At 38.3% G+C, this 13,524-nt stretch overlaps 1 protein-coding gene across 1 annotated transcript in view; it reads left to right on the top strand.

Moving 5' to 3' along the window:
• Megf8 (multiple EGF like domains 8) overlaps positions 1 to 13,524 on the top strand; it is a 619,502-nt gene that overhangs the window by 593,528 nt on the left and 12,450 nt on the right. Inside the window, exon 34 of the mRNA XM_090390015.1 lies at positions 2,601 to 2,706. Coding sequence (XP_090246141.1) covers positions 2,601 to 2,706 — 106 coding nt within the window. The remainder of the gene's footprint in view (positions 1 to 2,600; positions 2,707 to 13,524) is intronic.

Genomic DNA, 13,524 nt, shown 5'->3' with positions numbered 1-13,524 from the left:
CTGCTGGCTAAAGGCAAATTTCTGCACATCTATCCTACAACCTTCTTTCCTCAATTTGAATTTATGCCCTCTCAGGTGATTATTCTGAGCGAGAGGAAGAATCCCATCAGCATTAAGCATGCTCAAACCATTCAAAGCTTTATACACCTCAATCAGATCACCTCGCAGGTGCCTAGTCTCCAGACACTGTAATTTGCAAAACTTAAGCCTTTCTTTATAAGAGCAACCCTTTGTTAGATTCACTAATCTTGTTGCCCTTCTCTGTACGCGTTCCAACAGCTCTACATCCTTCTTAAAATGAGGCCTCCAAACCTGTATACAGTACTCAAGGTGTGGCTTCACCATTGCCTTATACAAGTGGATAATCACCTCCTTATCCCTGCTAGAAAAATTTCTGTGTGTCATTGACAAGACACCCTGAGCTACTCTTGCAGACCGTTTGCACTGCTCAGAAAACTTCATATCTGCCTGCACAATTACCCCCAGGTCCTTTTTGTTCTCTACCACTGTAAGCGTAGTACCACAGAATTTATACGTTACTCTGGGGTTACTGCTTCCCATATATAGTACTTTACATCTGTCAATGTTAAACTTCATTTGCCACCTCTCAGCCCATCTGCTCAAGTTTTCTAGATCCTTTTGTAACAGCATACTGGGGCGCCTCCGTAGCAAGGTGGGCAGGAGCGGCAGTGCGTAGTACATACTTCTTGATTAGACTGGGGTTCGAGCCCATGACCACCAAGTATGGAGGATGCAGAAAGGTCAGGGAATGACCACCACATATCTCTGGAGCAATATGGCCTTAGTTGCTAATGCTCCTAAAAACCAAATAACAACAACAGCAGCATACTGTCATTAGTATCCTTAACAACCCTGCCAACCTTCGTATCGTCTGCAAACTTGGACATTAAGCTTGATATACCATTATCAATATCATTTATAAATACAGAAAACAACAATGGACCCAACACTGAACCCTGAGGGATTCCACTAATAACATTAGTCCACGATGAGCAGTGTCCATTGATTACCACTCTCTGTCTTCTCCCACTCAACCAACCCTTTATCCCTAGCAGCCATTTGCTTCCAGTGCCACACTGCTCCAATTTGTTCAGCAGTCTTCCATGTGCAACAGTATCAAAAGCCTTTCTAAGGTCCAAATATATGATATCAAAGTTATTCCTTGCATCCAGTTCCTTTGTGGCCACATCATAGTATGCAATCAAATTGGGCAGGCAAGAATTTCCCTTAACAAAACCATGCTGTGTCCGAGCTATAACTGAAGTCTTGTCTAGATGATCCTGCAGTGCTTCTTTAACCAGTGCCTCCATTAATTTTCCTGGAACGGAAGTCAAACTAACAGGTCTATTACTTGTGTCGCCCTAACACAGCCCATGTGTTTACTTGTACTGCAATGACTCCCAGCAGTCTCTGAAATATCCTGCATCTTGTTTTCCAGGCTTCTGCTCATTCCAATAGAAGCAGTGCAAGAATCACTTTCACCTCTGCCAGTGGCTACTGTTAATCTTTTAGTCCTTGTATCCCCCAAGCTAGCAGTTTTCCGACCCACCTAACACTGCCTCGATAGCATCAGCAAATATTCTTGCACCCTTTCTATTTAAGTGTATCCCATCCCTGCAGAAGCAGTCTCTTCTATTAACAAGTACAGACCAGGCTGAAAAAAATTCTACCCCTTGAGCCTTGCACAATCTTTCCAGGGCCGAATTGATCAACAAGGCTCTCATCATATTCTCCCTCCTATCGTGTCTGGGTAGAATTGCAGACACTTTCAAGTTCGGCCCTAATTCATGGCTTTTTTTCAACAGTGACCTGTACTTGTTAAGTAATTCCACTGGTCTCCTACTCTTAATATCATTAGTGACAACGTGTACAACAATATCACCTTTTGTGCCCTTAAAAGATGATATCCGCTCTACAACGTCATCAACCTTTGCCCCTGGCAGACATACCCTGGTCCTGTTCCACCTATCCTTTTTACATACCATGTTCCCCATTTCCCTGAGAATAGAGTCACCAACAACTACTAGTTTCTGTGGGACCAGCACATTCTGCCTTGGGGGTTGCTGCTGTGTTGTGTGATGATCAAGTGCAAGCGCTGGCATTGATGTGAGCAGCTGAGAGCTTGATGGGCCCCTCAATTTAGATCCTTTGAGGGCATCCTCCCTGTCCTTCAAGCTCTCATATAGGCCCATAACAACACTGAGTTGTCACGCTGATTAATAACATATGTGGTCATATGTTATTAATCTCCTAAATAAACAGCTATTTTTCTTGAAAAATACTGGAGTAATCAAATACTTTTGAGAATATAACATATATGTAATATTCCCAGTCATAGTCAAAACACAGAGCTTCAGTTTTTTTCAGTCTTGCAAACCAAATTACATAGTTAGCAAATTACAATTTACATAGGTTCTTCTGTTGCAAATTAAGCTACATAGTTACCAAATCACAACTTAAATAGAAAATGATTGTAATAGCAAATAGCTCTGTATTAGCTTTGGTATTTACTTAATTGAATTAAATGATTTCACATCTATATTTAACTTTTTTTCTTTTTTTTTTCTTATTTGTGTTAGTGTTCTAAATGTAAAGAATATTTTCTTGGAATTCCTACCCATGGACACCAATGTTATCGTCATATGTTTTTGGAAAAAGAATACTGCTTTGATCCAAATACTCATGGTATGGTAATATTCATCAAAATTGTAGTCGTGTTTTGTTAAACAGCCAAATGTTCATTTCATCGTACCATTAGATTTCTATTTTTATTTTATAAATAAGTTTAAAAAATATTCTTTCCAAATTGGAGTTGGACAACCCTCTTTGTATATACTTCTGTATTAAAGTACTGTACATAAAAAGGGCTATTGAAAAAATTCATGTATATTTTTTTTAACTGCACTTAGTTTCACTAATATCTGGATTTCTAGCAAGATCAGGTTTCTCTAATTAGAATAAAACTAGAGATTAATTCTAATTTTTCTTTCTCTCTGCTAAGTATTCTCTAAAGCAGGCCTGGGCAAACGTTTTGGCTGAAGGGCCACATTAGGAATTCAAAAAGAAGGCGGGCCGCACTTAAAATACTATTTTTAGATATATATTATTTGTTATCATGAAGAAGAAATATAACATAAAAAAATTATTCTCTAACAACCAAGAATTTAATGAGATGAATGGAACTGTTTTACATCTTTTAACTTTTTTTTTTTAATTTCGGGCGTTAATTTTGTAGTTGAGATTCTTAAAACTGCTTGTAAATGTTCATCGGTGATGCTTGATCGTAACGAATTTTTATTTAGATTCATGATGGAAAATGTTTGTTCACATATGTAGGTTGATCCAAAAATAATCAACATTTTTCTGGCAAAATCTTTATAAATTCATCGAATTTGTCCGAATTAAGAGTATTGTAAAATTTACAGATTTCCTCACGACGGTGCAGTTATCTTAAATCGGTATCACACTGCAGATCTATCACACAAATCGGCATCACACTGCAGATCACTCGGTGCACTAACAATTTCTATTGAAAATGGGTCGCGCACTATTGCCAAACTTGTCTCAATTTTTCGGAAGTCACCAAATCTTTGTGAAATGTCGTCATTCAAAGCGTTGATAATTTCACAATATTTTTCAAATTTATTTTCTGGAATCTTCAGCAACTTCATGGTTGGAAAGTGGTCTGTCTACCTTGTTAATAAATGTCGAAGGAATAACTGGAGTTTTAATTTAAATCCATTCAAACTTTTTACCATATCATGGGCGTTTAAATTTTTCCCATGTAGCACGGTGTCGTGATGTCCAGGGTAAACACAAAATCACAAATCCAGTTATTATCAGTTAATTCGGGAAAGTCCGTAATATTTTTCAGTTTTAAAAATAAAATAATGTCATCTTTAAGATCCCATACTCGCCGAAGAGCTTTTCCTAAGCTAAGCCATCGAATTTGGCTATGATAAGGAATATCTGTGTACTTGGATTCAATATCTTGAAGAAAATTAACAAATTGTCTGTGTTTCAGGCCCTTCGATCGTATTAAATTTACGAGTTTAGTAATACAAGATGTGACATGTTCAACTTTTAACACATTTTTACATAATTTAATTGTAATTAAATTATAATCAGGATAATTTTCACAAATTTTATCCTGAATTTTCTTTTAACGCTCCAACATTTTTACCTGTCGAACTTGGTGCTCTGTCAGTTGTTACGCTTACCATTTTGTTCCATTGTAAATTATATCTTGTTAAGCATTTTTCAAATATATCAGCTCCCATTGTTTGGTCTTTAAGAGATTCCATTGAAAGAAGCTCTTCAATAATTTCAAAATTAGAGGTACAACCACGTATGAAAATTAATAACTGCACAGTATTCTTTTGGTTGTTACTTTCGTCGAGAGCTATCGAGTACCATGTTATTGATTCTACTGATAATAATTGCTCATTCAAATTTGTATCGATACATTCAGTTCTTCTTACTACAGTTTGCCGAGATAAACTTATATTCTCAAATTTGTGTTTAATGTCAGGACATATAATTCCACAAGCTTCAGTCATGCATTCTTTAATATAGTCTCCATCACAAAAAAGCTCATTGCTCTTTGCAGTTATATGAGAAATAACAAAACTTGCCTCTACAGTAGCTTCTTGGTCCTTAGTTACCCACGTAAACACATTTTGTTGTCTAGATAAATTTTGAATCAATCCATCAGCAGTTTTCTTTCTCGCTTCCGGAGTTAAATTGGCACCATATTCGGAATGTTTAGTATTTATTGTACTCTTTCAACACTGAGACACTCTCCCAGCAGATGAGACAAATAGTCTTATTTATTTTAGCAAAAAAAATTTTGTATTCCACTCTTCATTGAAGACACGATGCTCTTGTTGAATTTTTCGTTTTTTATTCATTTTTAACCAAGATGATAACCGAAAATAACGCAAAAAAACTAACTGCGGGATGACCGTCAGAGAAAACAGATTGGAACTGTGACCGGTCAGCAGCCCTATCCTATTACTCAGACACCGCAGCAAAGTCGTTGTCGTCATCACCGGTTGTCTGTTACCATAGTTTCGCGCGGTTAATACAGTTATAAAAGCGCCTGTTGGCTCGCTCCTGCTCGTGCAGAATTTCAAATTCTATCTGAATTTGAACAGTACAGAGATGATAAAACAATTTACAACTCGACTAATTCTATAATGTATTACATATACAAATTTATTTTTCAAAAAGGCGTCACAAAAGGCATAAAATAAGTAAACTTTTTTTGACAATACAATTAAAGCTCGCAGGCCGCACAAAAATGTGAGGTGGGCCTCATGCAGCCCGCGGGTCATAGTTTGCCTGGGCCTACTCTAAAGTGTACTTGGGGAATAATCCAATTATGCTGAAATTCTGCTTCATATTTCAAGTAACAGATTATCAGGATAAACATTAATGACTTTTGCCTTGTTGTAATATTATTATTTTTTTATTATTATTATTATTATTAATAGCCATATGGTGCAAGGAAGACTGAGGCTTATGCTGCACCAGGGGAAAAAAAAAAGTTCCCCAGTTACCCTGAGAGAGAGAGAGAGAGAGAGAGAGAGAGAGAGAGAGAGTCAAAAGTAGAAGGGAATCACCAAGAAAGAGAAGAATGATGATATCCAGCTCAGGACCCTGGGTGTGCCAAGCCCATACTCACCAGATGTGAGGCGCCCCCCCCCCCCCACATTTAAATTTTTTTTTTTTTTTCTCTCAGTTTTCATTTACTAACTATGATGATTGTTTGTTTTTTGGTTAATTAAAATATAATTTCATGAATGTATAATGCTATGAACAACAATTAAGAAAGTTTTAAATGTTTGAACTATCACTACAGTGGGTTCAAAAACTAATGTTATAGCCACTAGAGCTGAGGAAACTGGACACCACTGAAGCACGGTAAAGTGATATTTAATGATGAATGTTCCATTGTAATGGCAAAGATGTTTACCCATACAATGGAGCATTCACCATCGAAGAGCTGAAAACAGCTCTTGCCCTTACAAAGACTAGTTGGCCCAGATGACATCCATTATGCAATGATTAACCACCTCCCACCAAAATCCATGGACCAGCTGCTCTTCCTATACAATAGAATCTTCCTTGAAGAGCAGTTTCCAGACAACTGGTGCAAGGCAATTATTCTTGCTTTTGCCAAGCCAGGCAAGGATCCTAAATTTCCAAAAAATTATAGACCAATTGCTCTGACTAGCCTGTCTGTGCAAAATTTTAAAGAGAATGGTCAACGGTCGTCTTTTATGGTACTTGGAATCAAATGACCTTCTCTCTCGCATTCAGTGTGGCTTCCAAACGAACATGTCCACTTTTAACCACTTAATTAGACTGGAAACGTCTATTCGAGATTCTTTTCTAAAGAGAGAACACCTGGTATCCATATTTTTTGATATGGAGCAAGCGTACAACACAACTTGGAAATTTGGTATTTTAAGAGACCTTTACAAACTCGATCTAAAGGGTCACTGTCCCATTTTTATAAAAGACTTTTTAACCTGTACTTTTGTACTTTTTTGTACATGTACTTTTTGGTACTTTTGCCAAGAGGAGGGCATCACACAAGGATCTGTTTTAAGTGCTACACTTTTTGCCATCAAAGTAAACTCCATTACTGAACAACTTCCTCCAATCATAAACAGTGCCCTCTATGCTGATGACTTCAGTATATTTTCCCAGTCATGCAGGCGCCTCCGTAGCCAGGTGGGAAGGAGCAGCAGTGTGTAGCACACGCTTCTTGATTAGACCGGGGTTCGAGCCTGTCACCACCAAATACGGAGGATGCGGAAAGGTCAGGGAATGACCACCGCATATTCCCGGAGCAATATGGCCTTAGTTGCTAATGCTCCTAAAAACCAAACAACAAACAAACAAACCCAGTCATGCAACATGAGGGTTATTGAGCGACAGCTGCAACTAACTCCTAGACATTGGCAAATGGCTTTAGGTTCTCTCCAGAGAAGCCTGTTTGCATTCATTTTTGTCGCACGTGTACTCTTCACTCTGAACCTGAATTAAGACTAGGGCAAAGCACCATTCCTGTAGTAGCAGAAACAAAATTCTTGAGACTCTTATTCAATAAAAAATTGACATTCCTCTACCATAGTTTTCAACTATGCACCAAATGTACAAATAGATGAACATTCTTCGTGCTCTCCCTCTTCTGCTTTTTGGGGAGCAGACTTTTGCACTTTACTCCATCTGTATCGTGCACTCGTTCAGTCAAAATTAGATTATGGGTCTCAAGTGTCTGCCAGAAATAGCGTCCTTTGGTGGCTTGACCTCATTCACCATCAGGCTATTCGTATCCAAGGTCTGTTCAGATTTTTGGACATCATGGTAGATAATATTGCCCCATCACCTAGGCAATCCCTTCCACCATGGCATGCTCATATTCCCACCTTCAATTTCTCTCTTACCAATCGGGAGAAGGATGGCACTCTATCTGCTGTCTACCCGCCACTCTTCTCAGCACACCGATCTGAGCATTCTCGAAGTCAGAGATATCTGTTAGACCTGCAGCTGTCTTCCTAGATTCTACGATATCTGAACAGATCCCTGCTGAATTCAGCATTTTCACTGCCAAGGCTAGTTCACTGCACGCAATTGAACTAGCTTTGGATCACATACAAACACACCACCAAAAATGCATTATGTATACTGATTTTTATATACAGTTCAATTGCAGGCTTTGTCATCAATGAGGAGCAGTCTTCATTCAGTCCTGTCCCTAGGTACAGCAGAGGTTACATTTCCTCTCTGAATTGGAATTTGATATTTGCTTCTGCTGGATTCCCAACCACATTGGGATCATGGGAAATGATTTGGTGGACTCCACAGCCAAATCAGTGACCCGTTATAAGTCTTGTCTGTTAGTTCCCTATGCAGACTACAAGAAAGTAATACGAAAGAAACTGGTTTCCCAATGGCAACACTCTTGGCATGAGCAGGCTGAAAATAAGTTATACAAGATTAAACCCGTAATGAAACCTTGGCCATCTCGGCTCTGCATAGGACACAGTCATCTGGTGCATGCTTTTCTCCTGAGGGCTTTAAGGTATAAGGTATGTTCGTGTCAGACAGCACCTGGGATTTCTCCCATCTCCACGTGTGTTCGCTGTATCAAGGACAGTACATTATCAAGCCAGAGACTTGAAAGTGTGTAGGCCCTGTCTGTGCAGTGTGATGTGTTGTGCCCATTGTTTTTCCAACTTATTGGCCACCAGGCCCCTAGTAGGGCCCAACGTTGCCCATACCTCGCCACGTGGAGGCTAGGTGCCTCCGTAGCCAGGTGGGAAAGAGCAGCAGTGCGTAGCACACACTTCTTAATTAGACCGGGGGTTCGAGCCCGTCACCACCAAATGGTCAGGAAATGATCACCGCATATCCCAGAGCAATATGGCCTTAGTTGCTAATGCTCCTAAAAACCAAATAACTAACTAACTAACGTGGAGGCTAGCCAGGTGTGTCCAGAATCATGGCAAGTTGCTCTGGCAGATCCTGCCACCTAGTTTCCTGGGATTTCAGAGGCTAGGACCTTAAAAAAAAAAAAAAAATTCCACGCGCTTGACATTAATTCATAATGAGATTGCTGCTAGGAAATCACTGGTTGGGGTTGAATGCTAGAGAGATGTGTTAAAAGGCCTAATAGGTTGGGGAAAATTTTGTTGTTATTAAATTTAGACGTGTAGCTATACGCTAAATGAAAGATAATGGTGGGAGGGGAGGCTGAAGACTGGGGGGTAGAAGTAGAAGTAAGGGGTCGGTAGAGGAGATGACCCCTGCTTGGCAGTGCGGCATGTCCATGCCACACCGCGTGCTCTCACGTCGGACAGTTGTCCGATGTGAGGGCACACGCTTGAAGACAACTGTCTATCATAAACCAATGTGTGCTGGCCAGTTTACCAACTGCCGGTCAGCACACATGTGCAGCCACCTTCTTGCAACTGCACGAACCTTGTTAACCTGTGCCTGGACCCAATCTAGTTCTGTAGATGAGAGGCGCACCAAGATTGTTAAAGTCAAAGCAGATCTTGCGAGGTGTAGCTATCCCTTGACAGGTGTGACCTACAGACACATGACCACATAGCAACCAACAGGAACATTCAAGGTAATGACTCAATGCAAGCGCCTTTATCCCATACTACCCAAACCTATCACAACAGGTTTCTAGGGTCCTAAAATCATGTGGGATAAAATGTGTAAAACTCCCTGCCAGAAAGTTACGATCCCTTATATCTAAAGTGAAAACACCGGTTTCTATCTTACTACAAAGTGGTCTAGTCTGCCGCATCTCTTGCCATGACTGCACTGGCTGCTACATTGGGGAAACTGGGAGACGGCTTGGAAAACGTCTTTCAGAACACAAAAGAGCCATTCCAACAAGGCGTGCCGCCACTACCGGCGGCACGCCTTGTTGGAATCGCTGAACATCACATGCTCTAATACCTCATTCAACAGGAACAGTGGATGTCGTGTCTGCCCTATCATTGAAGCGACCATTTTGGTGAATGACAAACATTGGCAACATGCATCACAGCCACAGGCTTCAACATCCAACAATTAACCATCACATCACCCAGTACATGATTGGCAGTACATGCCCTTATGTTCCACACTCTTAACTGTCAGTTACTGATGAAGGTTAGCAAACTAACCGAAAGCTTTTGTATGTATTTAATTTAATATCTGTGTGTTTTTCCAATTAATATTAAACTTGTCATTACTGATTCTGTCTCCGTTTTGCTCTGTGTAATGTAATAATCCAAAATAATACCAATCTGAGAAATAGCTTTTAATCACAAACCTCTATCTCCTGCTCTATAGTCATCCTGCAATCCATCTAGGAATTATCCTCATGATTACACCACTCATGCAGTAACTTCCCATGTCTAACTTAATCAAACACTTTTCTCAAATCTCAGAAAACAATGTGAAATTATTTTCTACATCCAGCTCATGGGTGACTCTGTCAAAACAGTTAACCAGGTTGATTAAACATGATTTTCCCTTTACAAAACTATATTTCTATCAAAGTGATGCTTTAATGCACTTTTTATCATTGCCTCCATGATTTTCCATAGCACTGAAGGGCAGACTGACAGGTTGGTAGTTATCCACTTCACTCTTAGAGCTACCTTTTTATTGACGATACATTGGCACTTCTCCAATCAAAGGAGATAACTCCTGAGTCTAGTGTTGATCTCATAGTTAACCTTGTTAACTATGAGGTTAACTTGTTGGTTCAGTGGACTCTCTTGTGCCCCCCCCCCCTCAAAATTACTGGGTATATGCCATCAACTCCAGCAGCCTTACTTGCCTTTAGGCTCAAAAGGTTTTCAAATAAATAATCTGAAATTTCAGTATCGCTAATTTCAGGCTTTCCTACCTCACTTATACAGTTTCTCCTCATCATAAAGTGTCTTTCTTTTGTAAATATCGATGCAAAGTACCTGTTCTCCAACATTTATCTGCAACATAAGCAGGGCTATCTACAACTTTCCCACATCCATTATTCAAGGGTATAATCTGATTTGCAATTTTATTCTTCATATTCATACATGAGAAAAATTCCTTGTCCTCATTCTTTACTTTCTCAGCCAGTGATTTTTCATAATCTGCCTCTGCCAGCCTAACCTTTTCATGATATTGTTACAGATAATTTGCAGCTATTATAGGCGTTGGAACTTTTTGTTTTTACTGGTTAAAGAAGTAATGCAAGATCATCTAAACAGGAATGCAGTTATACACCATCGTTGGATACTATGACACAGTAACAAAGCAACTGGATGCAAAATGTGCATTTGACATCATATACTTCAGTGTCAGAAAAGCTTTTGATACTGTTCCAATAAAAGACTGCTGTTAAAACTGGAGCAGTGGGGAATTAGGGGACAAAGGATAAAGAAATGATTCAGTAGCAGAAGACAAAGAGTAGTTATCAATGGGCACTGCTCTTCTTGTACTAATGTTATTAGTGGGTTCCCCTAGAGTTCATTTCTGGGTCTATTGTTATTTTCAGTATTTATTAATGATATTGGCATTAAGCATAACTTACACAGCATAATAGGCTTAATGCTTATATTTCAGATGATACAAAAGTTTGGCAAGGTAGTTAATGACAATAATCAGGATATGCTACTGCAACAAAATGTAGAAAAATTAACCAATTAGCTGAGAAGTGAGTTGAAGTTTATTGACAAATGCAAGGTGATACTACATGTGGGTAACTGTAATCTCAGAATAACATACTAAATGTGTGATACCACTGAGTAGTGGAGAATGAAAAAGATCTATGAATAATTGTGCAGTCAGACCTGAAAATCTCTGAGATGTACAGACAGGCTGCTAGGACAACTCACGAGGTTTTGTCAACAAGATACCAGAATTTTGCCAGCAGGGTTAAGGAAATGGTTACCCCTTTGTGTGTGTGTGTGTGTGTGTGTGTGTGTGTGTGTGTGTGTGTGTGTGTGTGTGTGTGTGTGTGTGTGTGTGTGTGTGTAAGGCTTTGTGTAGGCCACATCTTTGAGTACCACGTACAAGTCTGGAAGCCTCATTTTAGAAAGGATATGAGTTTTTTGGAATGTGTGTAGAGAAGAGCAAATAAATTAGTGAGGGGAACAAAAGGATACTCTTACCAAGGAAGACTAAGTTCTGCAAATGCAGCATCTGGAAACTAGCCACCTACATTGAGACCTGGTTTAGATGTTCAAGGCCTTTGAATGGATTGAGTAAGTGAATCATTGATGGTACCCTTTCTGTTGCTGAGACAACACATATATGGGGACAATTTGAAATTGAGGGAAGTTGGTTGCAGGATAGACATGTGGAAATTTGCTTTCAACCAGAAAGTGATTGTTTAACAAATTTTCATCTGGTGTTGTTGGAGGTGGGTAGTTGAAATAAATTTTAATAAAGAATTAGACAAATTATTTGAAGGAATGCACAGGTGTTGTGAGAAGTTTTTTTATTTTTTTTTATGCTGTGTAAGTTTGCTTCCTTGCATCATTTACCATTACTAATATCTCCTGATCTCCATAGCATTCCATTAGCTTATTTTTTATAGTAAAAAATGTCCTGCTTTTTTTTTTTTTTTTTTTTTGTTAAAAATAAAGGTGGTTATAATTAAAGTGTATCATTTTGAACACATCTTTAGTTGTCATAATACAAATTACATGAACATAAATTTTGGAATTGACTGTCTAGTGCTAATGCAGAAATGAAAGAAACAAAAAAAAAGAAGAAAATAAAAGAAATTTATGGTGCTGTGTGTAAAAAAACTTCCACACAGAACAATGTATTTTATCAAGTTATCATTGCTATTAGTAAAGGCCAAAAGGTGCCAAGAAGTTAGGCTTTTTGGTGCATCAGCCAAAAAAGAAAAAAGAAAAAAAATTTGTCTATGCAACCTATAACCCTCTTATCATAATTTTCCCACTATCAGAAGATACCTGATCCAATTGCCCTCCTAAATTTCATAGTCATTAAGTTTCCAACTCAGCCATCCAGAAAGACACCTTATTTCATTGGGGCAGTGTGCTAACCAAATATAAATTCCTGAGTCAGTCAGCTATCCCCCAAGATGCCTTGTTTCCAAACTCTGTAGCTTAAACTTTTGCAGTTTCTTCTCATATATATGCTCCGTTTCTATTCCCACTAGACAAATTACTAGTGTATGGACCATTTTATGAAGCTAGATGTCTTTTTATGTGTGGCATCGAAACCTGAACACAAAATTACAAGTGCAGTCCCATCATTGACTTATATGACAAAACCATAACCCTTTCTCCCTAGATGTAAGTGGATGATTTGGCACAACTGATCAAAATGTAGGTGACATCGGTATGCATTTTATATGATCTTTGAATGCTATGGAAACTGCTTTTTTAAAATTAAGTTTAGTAGTTTTCGAACTGTTTCTTGTTTAATATCATGCTGGCTGTTACAGCATGCTTTTAAAGTGTTTATCAGCTAGTATATTGTTCATTATATGTACATTGTTATTATTATTGAAATCAATTCATTAGTGCCAGAGTATTAAAAAAATAAAATAAAATAATGTTTGGTAATTGTTGAATTACTTTTGCATTTTTTTCCAGAGATATATTATGACATATTCCTATAACAGTGTATCAGGCTTTCTTAAACATAAATTAAATGTATTTGCTGTGAATTATTATACAGTAGAACGCCAGTTATCCAGAACATCAGTTATCGGGAATAATTTGAAAGGCTGATCTTTTTTTTTTTATTATTAACGGTAGTACAGTAAGCACCAGTTATAGTGGTCACGTTTGCAATTTGAATTTTGATTATAATAAGAGAAAGATCGTGTTTATTACTTGTTTATAATAGATTGTACAAACAAAAAGCCGAATAAACCGAAAACTGCACATTGTTTTTATTGTTTTGTAGTTGTCACCTCTAGAATTCTATGTGACCTTCAGAAATGTGCTTTAGAAAAAT

Source organism: Mastigoproctus giganteus, chromosome 2 (genome assembly GCF_048544385.1).
Source record: "Mastigoproctus giganteus isolate SK-2022 chromosome 2, ASM4854438v1, whole genome shotgun sequence".
Taxonomy (NCBI): Eukaryota; Metazoa; Arthropoda; class Arachnida; order Uropygi; family Thelyphonidae; genus Mastigoproctus; species Mastigoproctus giganteus.
Note: the sequence above shows the minus strand (reverse complement) of the source record. Positions and strands in the feature narration are given on the sequence as shown.